The sequence below is a fragment of the Falco punctatus genome (assembly GCF_963210335.1).
Source record: "Falco punctatus genome assembly, chromosome: 6".
Lineage (NCBI taxonomy): Eukaryota > Metazoa > Chordata > Aves > Falconiformes > Falconidae > Falco > Falco punctatus.
The window spans coordinates 11,437,797-11,458,254 of NC_137585.1; the positions used below are offsets into that span (position 1 = coordinate 11,437,797).

General features: G+C 34.0%; 1 protein-coding gene across 8 annotated transcripts in view; it reads right to left on the reverse strand.

Annotated features, from left to right (window-relative positions):
* CCDC91 (coiled-coil domain containing 91) overlaps window positions 1-20,458 on the reverse strand; it is a 166,222-nt gene that overhangs the window by 37,604 nt on the left and 108,160 nt on the right. For all 8 annotated transcript variants that reach the window (XM_080392391.1, XM_080392387.1, XM_080392390.1 and 5 more), the window contains 3 exons: window positions 10,743-10,835; window positions 10,490-10,558; window positions 8,577-8,753 (listed from right to left, as the gene is read on the reverse strand). In XM_080392391.1, coding sequence (XP_080248517.1) covers window positions 8,577-8,753; window positions 10,490-10,558; window positions 10,743-10,835 — 339 coding nt within the window. The remainder of the gene's footprint in view (window positions 1-8,576; window positions 8,754-10,489; window positions 10,559-10,742; window positions 10,836-20,458) is intronic.

Sequence of the window (20,458 nt, forward strand, 5' to 3'; positions counted from 1 at the left end):
GTCTGTCTGGATAGGAATCATGATATTGCAGCAAAAAACCAACAACTTCTTGTATGAATCCACAAGATATTGAATATGAACAGAAATGTTATGATAGTCCAAGCCTGTTGCTGAAAAAATATTTTTTTTTTTCTTCCAAAGATTAACAATTTCCCACCCTATCAAAACCCTACAAAGTCTAACAAAGTTATTCCGGGAATTGCAGTAGCAAATATGTCGGTTTTGCTGGGTACTTCAGAAACACAGAAGAAATGGAGTATTGCAAACTCTGCCTCCCCCATGGGATTCTGTAACCTATGTATAAGATGAAGCAACAAATGGACAAAGGAAGATTGATAAACTGATACTATTTTGTAGTCCCTTAATTGGCAAGACACTCAATGTTCTGTATATCTTTATATATATGAGAAGAGTTTTGAGGATGCATGTAAGTAAATGAATATTAGACGCCACATGGAAATCCTCCCAAGTACAAAAGCATCATAAAAGCAGGGAATGCGATACCAATTTAATGAATGTTTTATAGGTAAAAGTTGATCTCCTAGTAACAAATACTATAAACAGAGTAAATAATGATAAGAAAGAGAGAAAACCAAACTCTGAGGAAGAGATAAAAAGCAGTTTATAGCCTATTTAACAAAGAAAGTGTGATGGAAAGCCCAAGGTAAAGGGCTGGAAAATGAATATTATGGCAATATTCTGAAAGGACATGCTATTGTTAGGACAAAAAAAAAAAAAAAAGATGCATTAATAAAAATAGAGGGAAAGTGGGAGCTTGCATAAAGATTGAACCTAGATTTGTTAGATATATTATATCATCTCTTACAGATATGATGTCTAAATGACCAGCAACCTGTAAACAAATATATTTACAACCGGTTCTGAAATAAAACCATGATACAGTCCTCAGTAACAAGTAACATGGTTGGTGTTGCAGGTACGAGAAAAAATTTGGCGAGTGGGAAAGAAAAAAGATTAAGAGACCTGTTTAACTTCAAATGATGTATTCAATAAAGTGATACCAAAGAGATTTATCAGTGATTTTAGTGCAGACAGAAATAGCACTCAAAGTGGGCATGGAGGAAAAAGTGAGTTAAGCTTCCAAATTCCACCTGAACGAAGACGAAAACTTGCACAGAAAGCATTAAGCAACTATCTAACCTAGGAAGGCAATAGTTCCCGATACTGCTAAAGAAGCTTAATATCACGAAGTACCACAGGAAACTACTGCCAAGCGCTACCCATTAATGTCTTGCCCCTCTGCAACATAGGGGTTCCAAAACTAGCCTCCTTAATAAAATTACCGTATCACCTGTGGCATCACACAGAACCAAGACACAAGTTCTGCAAGTTACAGGAGGCACAGGTCATTGGAAAACAGCTCTGTCTTACAAACAGTATGATGATTTCAGAATAATAAAGTTGTAGGAAATATCATAATACCATGTAGCACCTCACTTGAAGTGGTAGAAGAAACAGATTTTTGCAGCAGCATCATGGGAACAGCAGTTGAATGTATTTTTACACATAAGCAGTTCAGGAGAAGTGTATCCATGAAGGAGATGAACAGACAGGCTAGAAAGATTACAGGAGATCAAAGGAGAGAACTTCTGCAAGGACAACCCTGAAAATACTGTGTACAACAAAGAAAGACAATAAAGACAGATAAGTAGATTCACAATATGAAACTCATTCATAGATTTTAAAATCGGGAAAGGGGCGCACACTTGCACTCAGTGTTCTGTATTTTTTTAAGGTAAGGAAACTGGTGCCAATAAACAAAATCCCATAGTTTTGACACCTAAAAAAGGACACATCAGGGGATCTATCTGCAAAAGTAGTCTTACTGGACAATAAAAAGATAAGACAAATGTATAATGCCCATATTTTTTCTTTCATTATACACCTACTGATTTGACACATGAGAAAAAAAGCTGTTTCTAACAGGTTATAGGGCTAAGAAAGGGCTATTCTACAGCTAATAAATCTGACAAAGCTAGAGCGGGAAATAACTTTATAGACAAACTTTTTTATTTATTAATTCTTCCAACCTTCTCAAATACTGGCCAATAAGGAAAAATATTTAGACAAATAATAATTCTCAAAAAAAATTTAACATTTAAGTTAAGCAATACTAAAAAAGAAACAAAAGGCAGTTTGATGAGCATGAATACCAAAATAGTTTTAATAATATCACAAGTAAGTAGCCATTCATTTTCTAGAATTAAGCACCGTGTGTTCTAGACGTTTTGCCTTTACCTTCTAAGCAATGGCATATACTGGCATTCATAAATTAATGGAAAAACATTAAACATACTTTAAAGCCCACACAGTACAGAAGAATAAATTTGTTTTCAACTATCTAGATGTTTGCCAGTAAAATTATATTAATGCATTCCAAGATCATAAATTACAAATTTCTTGTTCTGCAAGAACACCACCACATGAACCCTCAGGAGTGTGAACATAATTGTCTTGAATACTTAGAGATTTACTCAGCAAAGACTATTGGGAAGTTCACAATTTTTTTCCATAAGCCTTTTAGCTAACTTTTCTTGCAAAAATATTTTCTCTTTGTATATCTTAGTATATCTCAGTTGTGGCTTGGCTGAATGAAGCACTGCAGCCTCAGTTTTCCTGAAATACTTTCCCATTGGTAAGATCATTTTGCCTTAGTGCTTTTGCTCATGTCCAAGAGGAAGCAGAGTTTATGTCAGTTCTTTTAATAAAGTAAAGGCTTTTTTTTTTTTCCCTTAATTATTTGCAGCCTTCAGAACACTTGAGTCTCTAATGTATCTGCTGTGTGAATTATGGCAGTGATGAACTCAGGCTCTTTTACCCTTGAGAATTAGGGTAAACTACAGTAAGTTATTCACAGTATTTTAAATTTAAGCCTTCAGGAAACGACAAAGGTGATTCTTTGCTTTGAGTGCTTTAGGAGAGTTATTAATTTCAAACTATGACATGGACCTAAATTTCCATGGCTCACTCTGCAGCTGCCAGCTTTCACTTCACTTGTAATGAATTTTCTTTAAAACAAAAAATGTGGTACATAAATTCTCTTTAGCTTCTTTTGCTACTTCTCTCCCCCACCCTGATTTCACCTCATTATGTAACTGAGTATTTAGCTTTGTAAAATGATAACAACTACCATGCTGAGATCTCTGCGTGTGATAGCATTATAGCTACAGTAGATACTGGTATAGTACTCTGCATTGCCCACTAATTACAAATACAGTATACCATCTTTCTATTTTACTGAAAACTTTATGCATCTCATCATCTTATATCCCCAAAGAATTTCTGGATTTCAGGTTTTTTAGAGTAAAAATAAGTGGAAAGACGATGACAATGGAGAGCACTGTCCTTTGTTTTTTTCACTGAAGTTTATAGCTGTACATCAGGAGCTGCACTGCAGTTTTGAATTCTGGGCAGAAACCTTCTTCTTCAGCCAAATTACCTCCTACAGTTTCTCCTTATCTAGAGTGTAATCCTTCTTTATTCAAATAAGTGTTCTAGAAGAATCATTCTAGCAGAAGAATTTCACCAAGCATTCCTTTCACCACTGACAACTACCAAATATATTACACTGTCCTTGCAGAGAAGTTGCCACTGTAAAAAATGCTATATAATGTATCAAAAATAGAAAAGAAAATACTGGAGACTTGCCAGGCTACATCTAGCCTGCTAAAATATATGAGTTCCTCATCTATAATGACTTTTCAATGTGTTGTAAAAGGATTATGATGTCACTGTGCAAATGAACATTATCTTAAATCAAAAGACCACTCATTTCTTTCACGGAGAGCTTATTTTCCCTGATTTCAGATGCAAGCCCACCCTCCCTCTTCTGAATAAAACCAAAATAATTAAAAATATCTTATAAAAGCACTATTCACCTGGATAACACACATAAAACCTGAAGATGCTGCTAGTTTCAACCAAATGGAAAGCCTTTTGGACTTCTAATATCTTACAGCCTCTTGAGCCAGTGCCCTAGAAAAACTTTTACCATTTCTGTGGTGATGTAATCTATCTCATTTGTCCCTTCAGAGTTATAAGGCTTCAAAGAACAGTATCTTCAATTTAATTAAAAATCCCATGTTTCTAAGTTAAGACGCAAGTCACTGGAACAGTCAAAGCTTTCATGAAAACAAATGCAATATTCGTGTTACTTTAATCCTTTAATTTCTTAAAAAAAAACCACAAATGAACAATCAAACAAAGAAAAAAAAACAAAACCCCAACAAACAAAAGAGAAGGGGGTACGTCAAGGTTGCTCCATCAAGGTGAGATGTTAACTCAGTAATTCTCGGTTCTTACTTCCACTGTAAGTTTACTCTGCTGTTTCATACTTGATAACAAAATATTTTATATTAATCATGAGTTATTTTTATTAAAATGTCCCTAAGTCCCCAGATTTTTCTCTGAGAATGTTAAATTAATAAAGTAAATCTTACATGGAAGTAGCATCTCCTTTATCTGCAGACTCAATATTTACCTGATTGCGGACAAACCATTTTTTTAGGACAAAGTTTTGTCAGGCATGAATATCTAACAAATAGATATTGATATAAATGATCTTCAGAGCTTTATTGTTCTTCTGCTAAAATTGCCTGACCAAAGAAATGTTAACTTGTGTACTTCAAGTTTTTTCCCAATTGCTTTCTCATACATAACCATGTTCTACAAGGTTCTTCTAGTGCATGTATTTAAAACCTGGTGAAAAAAAAATGACATTTTATTTTATAAAGAAAACTAGTGGATAAGAAATTCCTCAATTAAAACACAGAATCAAAATTCCTAAACATATTTTCTGATCTAGAAGGTAAAGAAGCAAACAATTCATATCACTATGACACAGAAATTTATTTTCCCTCAGTTTCATCACTTAAATATTTCACAGATACACAATGCTGCTGTCGTTTTTAAAATATGTCTTTCCCATCTAATTTATCAATTCCTGGCCCATGCATATGACAGTGTCTTTTTCCCCAATAGTTCGTCTAGTTGTGATTTTCAGTGTTTTACATTGATGTGCTTCTTTTCTGTTCTTAATTTACAGCCATTTCACAGAAATTTTTTATCTGAAGGACAGAGTTGCGGGTTCTTGGTTATGACTCTCAGTGTCTGCTGACAGTGTAACGAGCTTCTACTACCACATTCACAATTCTGTTGAGGTCCTGTCTGGCTGTCAAATTTGGGGTCTCAATTTCTCCTCTTTTGTTCTTATTTAGCTGTGACATAGACCAAAATATACTTAAGCCACACAGATTATAAATTGGGTTTGTATCTCAAAGAAAATTATACAAAGTTGAATGTCTTCAAATTTTCCCATTCGTTATTCCTAGATTTACTTATGGATGCCATGACTGGAATTCATTTTGCCTCACATATTTGCAGAACTTTTGTAGATTTACAGTATTAGTGAAGAAAAATTCCTTCTCTTTTATATGATGTTTAATTTCTTAGTTTTAGATCAAATCAGTAAAGCAAATATCTTCAAATTAACTTAGAGCAGAATGAAATTAAATTTTAATCTAGATTTCTATGTCAATTATTGGTATGACACAAGATTAAAAAAGATGAAGAAATAAATATAAATATATCTTTTCTTTCTCACACACAGATTATTTCCTCTGGTGATACACTGAAGAAGATAAACTAAGAGAAGAGCGATTTTGTTAAAAACAAGTCAGGCTTCTCTTTCCTAGTATTATGTTCCAAAATCATGTGCTAGTCAGCACGGAAGTTTTCTTTCTTGAAAGAAGAGTACTGCTCTTAAAGCTCTTTTTATGTCTGATACCAAAAGGTTATTTTGCATGTTCCCCTACATTCAGCTATGCTCAGTTATTTCATTACTTGGTACTAAACATAATAATAGTATCAAGTGACAATTTTGAAGCAGGAAGCATAAAGAATTATACAGCACAGAATAAGGAATTAAATGAGGCAAGTGTTACACAGCCACAATTTTACATTTCGTTGTCTAAAATGTTACAGTATGTCTTTTGGCCATTACAGAGCTGACTTGACAGATTATGTTTTCTAAACAGTAACTGCACAAGAAAGTCAATAGTGCAGTTACAGCTCTTGAAAGAGAAATCTTATAGTAAAAAAAAATACAAACAAGAAACAACTCTGAGTGGAAGGCTCTACTTAAAAAAAAATAATGTCTGCAGACAAACCGCCTGTAGTCCCAAATGTTTTTCTTTGCTAAACCAACATAACATCTGACAACCTGTATATAAGCTATCAGTTGGCACATCAGCGCTGCAGGACTTCTTTTGTCCTCAAGAGAATTTTTGTAGTTGTGTTTGTAACAGCAATGGCCTAAAGGAGGCAGGCAAGTTCTTGGCAGAGGTAACAAGTGAAAATTCCTGCAAGAAATAGATTGCTACATGAAAGTCCATCCTTCCGAAGAATTTGTACTGGTTAATTGGAGAATAAAGAGTGTGACTTCAAATATGCTATACATTACTGTCACAGAATATTGGAAATCTCAAGAAAAATCTGCATTTTCCTTAATTAGGAAAATAGATTAGGTATTTGAAAAATCAATCGAATTCAAAGGAGAAATCATCACATATTATAACTGGATAAGATGTATTATACCTGTACTATCAAAATTGTCAGAGCTATTCGGTATTAAAAAAGATGTAATTAACTAATGCCACATGACTACATCAAGAGCAAGACATATTTATAGGAGAATTAATCACAACACACTCCAATACCTCAGTGCTACTCACCATCACAACTACAACACTAGACTCTCCAACAACTACCAACTGCTTGATCAAATAGCAGCTTGAGCTGAAAAACCTGTCCTGTTGAAAGGCTTGAATTTCTTCACCAGAAAAGCACTGACAGCTCAGTATATTTAAGACTTTGAATGAACACATCCATCAATATTAAAATTCTTCTAATATCCTGTCTTGTGACAACTTCAAAGGCAACATCAGCAACAAGAAACTCTGGCAGTACACTCCACAGGGAAGGTAAATGTACCCTGAGTCACTACATCAACTTAATCCACCACCCACGGGGCATTTCACAAGCTCCTGAAATCCATAAATACAGAAACCTGGCTGACCTTGTGCATCCAGCTACAAGACTCCTTCACCAAAAACCCTCAGGATTTATCAGATCTCTCCTTGAACTTCATCACCATAGTCATCCTCCTATGTATCTCTTCACGTTCCACAAGCTCTAAAACTGTTGTGTTTTTCTTTACTGAAGTAAACAGCTACTCTATTATTGTTCTCTCATCTATTAACAGATTCTTTTACAGCACTAGTACCAGTTCTCATTCTGGATACTCTAAATGATTTGTATCTAAATCCCAAGCAACAGTTCTCAGCTTGAATTTAGCTTTGAAGTCAGCTGCTTATCTTTTGTTATAAAGGCTTTGAGTGCCTGAAGGCTTATCGGTACAGTAATATTACCAGCTTGAAAATGTATATATTACTACTTGATAACTTTATGTTCAGAAGACATAACCAAGCTATATACAAAGTAAAATCATTTTATTTACACTAGAAATGTAAGCAACACGTAGTATAATAATGGCATGGCATCAAAAAAAACTTCGTGTAGTTGATTAGGTATGAGGTTAATAATTCTGTTTAATGCTGAAAAGGGAAATGGGATCTGTCTCCAAAGAGTTGATTTTTAAACTGCCGTGATACACTATTTTACTTCAAATTCTAAAGGTCCTTTCTATGTTGTTGTCATTCAGGACATGCAGAAAATAAAGTCATATGAAATTCAATCACCTAAAAGAAACACATCTTATTTAAAATTCTTCAGCCTATAACATTCAAGTATGCCACCAAGAAATCAGTGAATTAACAGGGTGTTCCCCCCAATATTTCCAGCGTCAGAAACTACAAAATTCAACTTTTGAAAGAGTAATATAACTGCTATCACAACATATTTAATTTGCAATTCCTACAATTGTTAAAAGCAATATTGGAAACGTCCTTCTCAATTTGTGTGAAGTGACATACAATTATACTTATAGAAGCACCGCTAGAAAGCAACTCCAGAAACATTTCTGGTTCATTACGGGTTTAGAGGTTTCCAATCTTTATAACCCTCTTTTTACTTTGTACCTATTCTGTATTATTGTCTTAGAAAAACACCTTTTTTACTAAGAGAGATAATGGAATTCCAGCAGAATAAGGAACAAATCTAACATATTTTCCTAGGTATAAAAAAGAAAAAGTCACCTGAACTGTCTACAACATAAATGCCACTATCTGAGCTAGTCATCTTGGGCATCTTCTGAAGTCAGTGAGCAAACCCAGCCACTTAAAGGGCATGATTCATCTCATTTCAATATATGTACCTGAAAGGGTTGCAGGAATTTTGTTCTGTATCTGCCAAATTCTTTCCATACACATAGTCTAGAAAAACAAACTGAGAAGATTGCTGTGCACTGAAATATCAACCAGGTGCAGTGAAGAATGATAGATGTCACAAAAAACAATGTACCATAACATTAGGTAGACATTCAAAAGAAAAAATAAAATATACAAAGCAGGTCCATGGAAGGGTAAAAATATACTAACCTGATTGTGTTTTCTTTGCTCTTGCATGGCTTCGCAAACAGCCTGAGCAATTTTCTCTTTATGTCTGTCACATTCTGCTTCCCACATTTTTCTTTCTTCTGCATGAATCTTCTCCATATTTCTCCTCTCCTCCTCTACTGCTTTCAGAACAGCCTCCCGCACTACTTCTTTTTCAGCCTTTGCAACAAATCAAGCACAAATAAACAACCAAAATACCCAACATGGGTGCCTAACTCATATATATTACTTCTAATGAGATCTATGAGCTGACAAGATATGGGATGTGAATATTTTCACTTCTGAACTATGAACTTACAATTACATTATGGTGCTATCAAGCACGTATTACCACTGGACAATGACTTTGTAGTTACAGAAAGAAAAAGAAAGTTACAAGCAAGGGTCTTAAATCCCCATCTGCTGAAAAAAACAATATATCATAACTAGTTTGTTTAATGCCACGACAAAGAAAAACAACCATGCAGCAGAAACCATGTAAGAGTAGGTCCGTCATGGGCCTTCCCTACAGTGCCTGATAATCACATACATGTGATACTCCTGCGCTTATCTACAGCTGTCTAATGTCCAAAAACAGTCTGTTTTCTGTAAGTAGCCAAGACATACTTAAAACCAATGTGTCTTCCCTCCCAAAGCTCCTTAGCTATGCATCCTACAAGAACTGGTTAGTTTGGGTTATTTTCCAATACATGAAATCATCAGAAGACACATATGGAATTTGAAGTAACAAGGAGAGCTCTACACCCACTGAGCCACACAAATATATTTACCAGCAAGACAATCATTGCTAAATATCTACAAATAAATAATGGCAGACTGAAGTTCAAAATTAAAAAAAAACCACAGGCTGACAAACAATACCCACAGCCCCTTCAGGTTTAACAAGCTTACAGGTCTTCCCAGTGCCCTTGGTGGTGGTTATGGAACTGGTCAGGCACAGTTGTAAATGGCAAAAAACACTGGGTTCCTCAAATGCCTACACCTATAAAGCTGTTTCTTGCAGTTCATTGGGGCTTGATGCTTTATTTAGACATTTATAAAATATAATGAAAATCAAGTTAAAAAAATGCCCTATATAATTAAGATATTTTATTAAGCACACATTTCCCCTAGGATCAACCATGTAACAGATGATTCTTGTATTACTGAATGTTATTCAGAGGCGCTTACCTAGCATGCATATATTACATTATGAAGATAAAAAGGAAATTATAATATAGCCTAACCAACTGTGCTAGGTACCATGCATGGCTAGTCTTCCCAGATCACTACACGCTACTGAACTCTTGTATAATCAGTATTAGAAATGAAAGATAGCTTAACATTTACAAAATTACTGTCCTAACCCAATGCACTTAAAAATGAAAGAGACAGAAGACATATCTTAAAAAGCAGATGCTCACTTTTAGTCAATCATCTTAAATAAAGTAATTGAAAGCTGTTAGAATGTCCAGACTTTTACACCATTTATAAAATGGTCTGTCCTCACTGAAAACGACCATGTGACCATAACAAAAGTTAAATCAGACACAATGTAATTGTCTTATTAAGATCATCAGTTGACCCTGCTACCTAGCTCTTCAAATTAAGATGTGTTCTTGTCGCTAACCGAAAGACCACGAAAGCAGGTATTTAGGTAATGCCAACAAATGAACAGTCATATTGTCACTTTTTGTTATAAACTAATTCAGAGGCTATCTTCGATACCAGTTACATAGACTATCGGTATCAAGGCACAGGATATAGGACATATATCCGTGATCTATAGAACGGCTTCTTTTACATACAGATGAGAAGACAGAGCTTGACAAATCTATATGAGTGAGTTGCTGAATGGGCTTTAGTAATGATACACATGGAATCATGTTGCATGCCTACTACTCAACAAGAGATACCTTTGCAGCAGCTGCCACAGCCTCCTTACTTCTTTGTCTTTCTTCATCCAAACATCTGTCAAGCACATCCTGTAAGTGAAATTAATTATGAAAAATTAAAAAGCAATACACAATAGAGGAGTGGCTAAAATTAATTTCAGTCAAAGTGCTTGAGAAAGCTTCCTCTTCCTGTCAGTAACTGTGACAGGATCATTCCCAATGAACTTCATGGTGCAGATCAAACTCCCTTTTTTTTGGTAAATAAAAGAAATACCTTGTGTTTTTGTGACTGCTGCATCAAAGCTTCTTCTATCTTTTCTGATAGCACTTCCTTCTCTGCTTCCAAAATGTCGAGAAGTCGCTGATGCTATTGGGAGAAAACATTCATATTATTGTAACCACAGTCTGCTATATCATTGTAACCACAGTCTGCTAGTAAAACAGACAAAAAGAACTCACTCAAGACACTCAGGTTTGTCAGCTGCTTACAAAATTACTTCAAATGTAGATTCAGTATAGCGATATCTACAGCACTCTGTTAATTGACTTCATGTCATGGAAAAAAAAAAGCAACCAATAACAAGAAATAATTACCTTCCTAATTATTTACTATTTCCTCTCAGTCTGAAGAGAATTTGAAAACAAGTTGGAAAAAAAATCACTACATAAAAGCAACAATTAGAAAATTTATAAAGATGGTCTAAGTAACACCACACTTTAAACATTTCATTTAAACAGCTGCAGAATTTAAATGATGCTTGTACTACCTCTCAGTTATACGTACAAAGGGCAGAAGGCTAATTTATTTTTTCCAACCATTTGTGATACCATGAACTTTGAAATCCAGTAAATGAGAGCAAACGAGAATGCCGTTTTCTCCCAGCTTTCTTGTAAACCGGAACATTTTTTTCAGGGAGAAAATGAACACTGAAAAAAAATGACCATGTAGCCTGCATTTAGATGTATAATCTGTCACTGTTCTTAATCACAACCCATTTATCTGTTTTTCACTAAACCAAATAAAGCATTTGAAAGATGTGGGTTTTGTCTGTAAGAGGTTAGCTGCTTTCCAAAACTGAAAGTACTGGAAATTATTGAGGTTGGGAATTTGTTGCGAGGTAATTGCTAGCAAGTAGAGTACACTTTTTAACATATTATTTAAGAGATACTGTATTATAAAGATGACCAAAAGGAAAGTGTAACAGTAGAGGTTTATATTAATAGAAGTGTGTATAACGAACATAAAATTTTTACACAAACACTTATGCAGGCAAATACCCCTTTCACCAGCATTTCTAAGAAACACTCATTTCTGTTTCATGAACTTTATTATGTTTTAATTAAAAGTGTCTCTAACGGCAGCTAGAAATACATTACTAAACTGCAATACTATATTTTGAAAAATATTTTTTAATTTGAAGAATAAAATAGAAAACTTTCAGACAGCTTTATAAAATAAAACACCTATCTGCCTTTCCAGGATAAACATATAAAGAGGCATTTCCTTATGAATTTACTTAAAATAGGTCTGAATGAAGCAGACATATTCTAATGGAAAACACCTGTGGGAGGAGTGGTGAAATTCACATCATGGTTATACTTAATGATGTGTAACTAACTTTTCTTATGGACTTAGTATTTTCAGAAATGAGCTTTAACTATCAGGGCATTTATAGAAATTATTTTTTGCCAGTAACTCAAAGATGAAACAATAAATATATTTTATTAGTTAAATGATCTCCATGACTCTTCACTTGACTGACTGTACAAGCTCAGATCTATTATTTCACTTTCATTTGAAAGAATGACACAATAGAAGACAAACATGTCTGATAAAATATTTGCATATATGACACACACCAAAGTCTACCAATGTCAGTTAAAAGACTGAAATTTTATTTACTTCAGTCAAGAATCAGCGAGGGACTTTCTAAGGAAAGCTCATTAGAGAAAATCACCTCTATGTTTAAAACACCTACAACAGAATAGTAGTTAACTTGTTCAGCCAGATTAGAATTTCTAGTATAAGACTTGCAGGCAGTTAATTTCAGCTTGACTCTGACCACCAGATTTCTAGGTTAGGTATGAAGACTTTGTATGCATAATTCAAGTTGCCATAGTAGGCCAGCTACCAGAATTACTCTACAACGTTTTCCATGGCATTACAATTTTCAGCCTTTAAACTTCAGGGCCACTTCAGAAATTTTATTTTACATATATGTATAAAGACAACATGCACGTGCATCCTAGAAGTCCTGAAACAATGCAGACATTTCCATTATTACAATATACAACATGTATATATGGCCAATGGAGACAATTACTGTCTATTCTCCCTGTAGATAAAATAATTTAATTACCACAGCATTCTGCATGTCCCTAACCACCCTACACAGCAGTTTACTTGACATAAACCTGTGGCAGACCTAAAATCTTGAAAACTACAGACATCGGGATCAAAATTTTTATCATACAGAAACCTGAAAAGTTCTGATCTTTAATACATCTCTGAAGTGAAAACGTATCTCCTTCACTGCAGAGTGCACAACTAAATCCAGAGATCAACCCTTTGTACAAAACAAAAAAAAAGAAAATGTTACTCCAGTTGGTTGTTACAGTAATAAGGAGTTTAACAACAGCTGGATCTATCAGATCCATCGAGATACAGCATATCAAACAAATAGAAATATAGACAGCAGCATAAGATAAATCAGTTTGCTGCTTCTGGAAGCAGAAAGGGAAACCTTTAAAATACAATATGCTGCTTTTGCTTGCCACTTTACAAAAAAAGGTTGCTTAATAAGTAAACAATTACCATAAAAATAAAGGCTGCTGTGACTGCCTTTGCAGTACGATTACTTTGATTAAGCTTAGGATCTCCTATCTCCTTGGTGGACTAGAAAATCTATACAGTATTACATTTTGAGTTTTACAGAATTCACAGAAATTCAGTAAGAACTGTATTAAGAATTGTATCGGTGTATAAAAACACACTAGTTCCTATTTTTCAACATTCTAGAAGTAACTATATGTGAGCACATTTAGAATGCTTTCAGAATAAAAACTAATGACTTCTGGCATATTTCAGTGCTACTTCTTTTACATTATATAGCATCCCCATTTCTCATGGAAACATAAAATTTATAATTTCAAGAACGTAAGCCTCTTGTGAATAGCTTGGCATGTCCTTTCTTATTATAATGTAAATGTTTACTCACGTGGAATAATCCTTCCATAAATGGTTACCTTCATATCTGAACTTCCAAAAGTTCATATATCATCACAAATGTTGCAACAGCTGTCCATACAACTCAGTAAAGCAAATTCTCTTGTACTAGTTCTAGAGAAATACCTTGAAGAACTGTTTATTTGGCTTCAGAATTTATATTTGGCCAAATAGTTTTCTTTTTCAGAAAGAAATGTACCTTAAGCTATTAAATTACATAAATTATATGAAAAAAAGTAACTGGGAATAGACAAAGAGTGAAATATTACGTGAACTGCTTCTTGAAACAGGTCTTGAGTCCAGAAAGCCCATATTGCATACTTAGCATAGATACAACAAAGAGGATGAAAGTTTCCATTCTTCAGGTAGTTAATAAGCAATCTAATTACTTATCAAGAACTTTTACTTTTTCTAAGGTACAGTGCTCCACAGTAGTATTAAGCATGATATGGAGTCATGGAATCTCTTTGAAAGCTATGCTTATTACTGTGATGTAAAGCAAGCTCAGTGGCATTATTAACCCATTTTTAGAAAAGAATGTACCACCTTGTCATCTGAATTCCTTTTTACAGAAGCACAGATCTTTCAAAGGTATACTTGGGTATCTAGGTTATGCATAATACTTGTGCAGAAAATGTGGGATGTTATGGATAGTAACAGTTTCTGTACATTCCTCCTTCTGACAGCAATCAAGTAAATTTTAGCTACTTCTGTATAATGACAGCAATCTGACAGACTTTGATAAAAAGCAGTAATGCAAAGGAAATGATTAATGAATCTATGAATAGAATTCCAAGCTGTTAGTTTAAATGTCTCTGCACAGCAAGATATTGTAACCCCTCTGTAACCAGTCTTTAAATTAGGGCAACTAGCTTTGTACTTCAGATTTAAAAATGATCCATATAAATTCTAAGTAGAAGTTACTATATAGAAGCATTAGATACATTAATTTTCTAGACACATGCAGAATGACTTTGGACTTTGTTACTTAATGGCGATGCTGAACTCTATATACAGTCACTGCTTCCTCGGCTGGTCTTTCAGATGAGGTTATTAAAGGAGCTGAAGGTTAAAAGCATATAAAGGGTGAAGGTTTCACTTCAGCACTTACACATTTGAGAGCTTTCAACTGCTCTTGTATTTTTATCTAACAGGAATTAACAGGATGTTTTAGGTTCATTTACTTGGCTTGCAGATTTTTTGTACAACTATAACAAAGGTCTTCTAATACAGACCATTACTGAATTAAAGGTCATATACACTGAGATAAATGCCTACAGCTAAGCAAACTTATCTTATAAAACCCTCACCTTCTCAACAGAAATAAAAGCTATAGAAATTATGCAAGCTGAAAGAATTTCATTCAGCATTTCCAGCTTCAACAGGCAAGAATTATGAGCATGTTCCCCAATCTGTTAAAGTATTAAAGGAATAAAGAAAGAGCGTTGTGACTTAAGGCACCACCCTGATATATATATATATATATATATATATATATACACACACACACACTGAAGTTGGATTCCCAAGCATTGTAGATGCCACTTTCTCTTATGCTTATTGGGATGTCAAAGTTGCAGGTCTCCTGGTCAATTGTACCTGAGAGGATACTGCCCATGCTTCAACAAGTAAACCTAATAAAAGCTTTCAATAAGAAGTGATCAGCCTCCTGTAAGTAAGCTAATGAATTCATCAGATCTAACAGTCCTATGAAAAATAATCCCATCTGTTCCAGTTTTCCTGTGAAAGTTATGATGGAGACCCACTAATGGAGCCTTATGTCTGGAAAAAAGCACCTAACCTGTAGACTGTAAGACAGTGTCCATGAAGTTTTTAAATGGAAGTTGGCAGTGAGGGTTTCCTTTATTAATCAACAATCCAAGAACCAGAAAACCAGTAAGAAAATTCTAAACATGTTGGGGCTTTGAATCCAATTATCTAGCTGTTATTAAACAAATATACCTTACTGACTCCCTGAACTAAAGTGCAAAAATGGAAACTGATGGAAAGTTATAGCTACAGAGAATCTTACAAAAAAGAAAAAGATGTCCTGAACTGGAAATATGGTGGATGAATCAGTGTGAGGCCAAAATAAATCTCAGTGAAAACTCCACTTTAGTGCAACAAGAAATTTTTCAGACAGATAGCTTGCTAGGCTGCACATTCACGTTATGCATGTTATCTATAAGGCACAGTAGACAGTCCAATACAGCAGAGATACTCAGCCAGATCTAAAAACCTTTAGCTTAGGTACCACAAATAGTATAGCTCTTCAGTGCTTTGCCTGAAATGATTTCCATAGCCCAGAGCCCTTACCTAGCCCTCTTTCTGACAATGCTACGGTTTGCTTCCTATTATTTTCCTATTTATTATATTATATATTATGTATATCTATATAATTATAATATTCCTATTATTCCATAGACAGGGAGTATAGGGTTAATAGTGCAATTTTCTGATGTGCAAAAATTCTGAAAAGCAAATTGTAGTGGGATGTGATGGCACAATGAGACACAAGAAAGTATTTTCCAATAAAAGTAAAAAAAAACCATACTTTTTAGAAAAATGGTATTTCAAAGTGGAGAGAAATACTAGTATTTCTACCCTACTGTGTGGAAAGTAGCAAGAGAGGGTCAAGAAGTGTCTTCTGAAAATCATCTTAAAACAAAAGGCATTCAAAAATAGGTTATAATGTTTTCCTCCCTGCAAGAACTTCTCTAGGCAATGGTTCCAAATGAAAATTGTTTGATGTAGATTCAAATATAAATACAGAGGTCCTGTGGTTTTTCTTGATTCCTGTAAAAAAGAAATCAAAAGAATCTTTCTTTTTTTCCTGGAATGTGAGTCACAGAAGGCACTGTAAACAGATTTAATCACAATAGCAACTAGGCAGTCTTTTTTGTTATTTTTATATATTAAATTTATTTCTGAGGAATCATGACATTATCATTTCAGGTAAGCATCTTGTGAAGGATTACATAGTACATTCATGGAGTGAGTGAAATAATGCAGGGTATGAACTATTTTACAGGTAAAACACTGTATTAAAACTATTAATAACTAATTCCATTTTAGCACACTTAAGATTCCTTGCATATCTCTATTAATCCTAAACTGCAAATTTAAAGAAAAAGGAAATAATAGAGTATCTTGCATAAACTGAAATGATTTTTAAAAACATAGATGGTTTCTTCCTGGGCCCTATACTGTTTCATTTTGAAGAAAATGAATGCAGGATTTCATCCACAAATGAGGATGAATTATTTTGCTGTAACTAACAGGCATCCAATTTATATTTCTGCAGATTGAGCCCTTCACAATATTAAGTAAATCATTATGGAGAGATCAACAAATTCAGTATAGCTAAATTAATTTTGTTAGCTGTTATTCATAGTTTATGTAAGAATAGTCAGATAATCATTCAAAAACAAAACAGCAAATAACATCACCAAGTTAATATGAATATCCTAATACTTAAAAAAAACCCCACAAACAAAAAAACAAAACTTGCATTATTTGTAGCATTACTGTGACAAAATAATGCCACTTCACACTTTCTCAGATTTTTAATCTGAGGAAACAATATTCAAACACTAATGAAATGACACTTGGCACCTTGTTTTAATGACATCATTCTGAAAAACAATATATTAAGACATATGTATGCCTAATTCACCCTCAGCGAATGATCAGTTTTTTGTGTAACAAAAATCTACTGAATTTTTTAATCTAACTAAACTGCATTGTAGTTTGTAGTTTAATAGAAAAAAGCATAGCCATAATAAGACTTTATCTCTCATCTCTAGTATGTTGGGGTTTTTTTGTACCTTCTTTACATATGGACAAAGAGCAATATCTGTCCCTTAAGATTTGAGAAAAAATATCTTCAGAAAAATTTAGCAAATATTTCAGTACTTCATTCATCAGCAGGAATAATAAAGCACTGGATAAGACTTTTTAAGAATTCACCATTTCAAATTTGTTCACCTACTTTAACAAGAAACCTTCTTAACTCACAAAGTTCTACTTTTATTTCTGTCTCTCCTGAAGGAATCTAACAGTAGGAAGAAATAACGCAGGTCATGGGAAACATTATCTCTGTGTAAGAGGGAGATGACATAACAAAAATACAGTCACAGCATCATGATTTTGTAATGTTATAAAAATATGCCCATTTCTACACCCTATTCAAAATATTATTCTGAGGAAAAAGGCAAACTTATTAAAACACTAATAATAGTCTTCTGCTCCTGCAGAAAGGCTAACGATATTTAACAGCATATTCTTTTATACTGCACCTTTTCTTCACCACTACTAAAATATGCCTAAGTCAAATGACAAGACCTGGTAATCATAACTGGTTTCCTACACTATCCTCACTATCTGTGGCATCTGAGTGTTTGGCAGCACAAGGTGGAAAATCTGTCTGAAGAGTTCCAACATCTGTTACATATTTCCACTTCCTCAAATTATAACTTATTGCTGCATGGTTGAACTGTATCTTTTTGCCAGTTTGAGGTCCAAGTGGCTAAGAAAGCAGCAAAACTTTTCTAAGAGAAAGCTCAGGAATCAGCACAACATTATACAACCAGAAAAGTTAAAAAAATGAAAAAAAAAAAAGAAAAAATACACTAGCAGTAATAAAATACCTAATCCTATACTCATACTCAGGGTTCCACTCAGCAGTATACAGACTATGTAAACTGTATAATTTGAGGTACATCAGAGGGTGAAATTAACCTTAAAACATTTTGCTGCGTATGTGTTTCATTTTTTTAATAAATAAAGTAATAAGCTATACAAAGTCATGTAAATACAAAAATACTTTTCTCAGAAAGCATATATAGTAATAGAGACTATTAAAAAAACCACAGACTTCGAGGTCCTAAGGATACAGAGATAAGGAACTTCAGTAAAAATATGAAGGAAAAAAAAAAGTATTAATTAGCCCTTCTGTTTTTGTGATCTGATTCATTTCACAGGCTGTATGAGTTCTCACAGAATCGCTCTATCTATCACAAAAAATAAAAGGAAATGAACTCCTAAAATATGAGTGATATAAACAGTAGAATGTTCAGTAATGGAATATAGCAAAATAGAGGAAAAAAATATTTCAACAATAGCTGACAGAAAAATAATTAAGGAGAAAAATCACACTGTATTACTTAGTTGTTCATTATTAACAAGGGTTGATGATATAAATTCATAACAAGCAATGAAGATTTTAAGAAAACGTTATATAAGCAAAAGGCAGAAAGCAAAAATCACACTAAAGAGCTATGTTCAACTGGAACTTGACAAATCCACGGAAGCAAATGCAATTTCCAAATAGGATTTTTGGTTGAGACTCTGAAAGTATCCTGGCTGGATTAACAGTGCAAAGGGACTGCAAAATTATCTTTCAACTACCCTGTGATAGTGGGCAGATTCAAATGCAGTTAGAAGACGCTGGTAAGTATTTACATTTTTATTTTTTTTTAAAAAAAAAGATATGCCTTTTTGGGTCTTAGCAATGTAACTTTTCTTTTGGGATGTAAATGCTAAGCAATACTGGATACAAAGACAACACATACAAAATCAAAACACAGAGTGATGATAAATCAAACCTTTTCAGGACTTAAGGAAAACAAACAAACAAACAAACAAGCCTTCCCAGCACAGGAAGAGCTGATTCTTGATCTTTTTACTCCAATTCTTTCTATACATGCAGAAATCAAGGAGGTATTATGAAGTTAGGAATAAATAAGTCAAATTGAAAACAGGATTCTAATAAATACTTTTTTTCAACTTTACATAACCAGGAACTACCAGAGAATAAAGAAGTTCTGAGTCTAACTTTACTCTTGGCAGAAGAGCAGCAAACCTGAAAAGACACATCTAGATGAACTATGTTTAAGGATGACAGAAGTCAGGTGCAAAGTGAATTTGATGAAAACATAATGGGAATGAGTGACAGGAAGTACTTCATTTTGGAGGGAATGAATAAACAATTATTCCCACAGCAGCAAACTGCAAGATTTCTGAGAACTGAGAGGAAACGTCTAAAGAAGAGAACATGTTAAATACTCTCAAGAATTTCCAAACCTATCTTAGTTGGAATTAATGAACCAGAAAGGTTATGTCAACTTCAGCCTTCGTTTTTTCAGTCTGCAAGTCTTGTCTTCAGGGTTATTCAAGTACCTACTGGTCTTACTGCAAAAATTGGCTAATGTGTCCTAAAAAACCAAATATTCAGAATTCTCTAAGAATCTAGTCTGCATATGCTCCCTTCCAGATCAGGCATTAAAGAGATTTCACAATTACTAACATTAGATGGGAAAAAAATAGAACCTATTTTGTTTACAAAGGGAGGGGAAATAAATAATCAAAATTCATAAAATAAGCACTGTTATAGAAACATGGTGCACATAATGAGTAGATATAAAACCAAGATTTGAAATAGTAGAAACTTATACTTCCTGACTGCAGAATTAAGTTGCTGAATGAAAGAAACACTTTGTCTAGCATATAAAGAATGACTTGCTAATACAAGACAAGTACTTTTTACACTTGACATTTTAGGATTTTTTGGGGGAGTTTACTGGGACTCTTCACAGAAGGCTATGCAAAACAAAATGCATCATCCAAATACTGGAGAAGGTATCTGTCACATTCCTGCAGCTCACTACCATTGTCACATCAGCTTTCTGCTTGTCCACAAGCTGTTCTTAGAACTTAAAAAAATGAGTTCTAGCAAATGGAACTTCTATTCTGACTGACCTTTC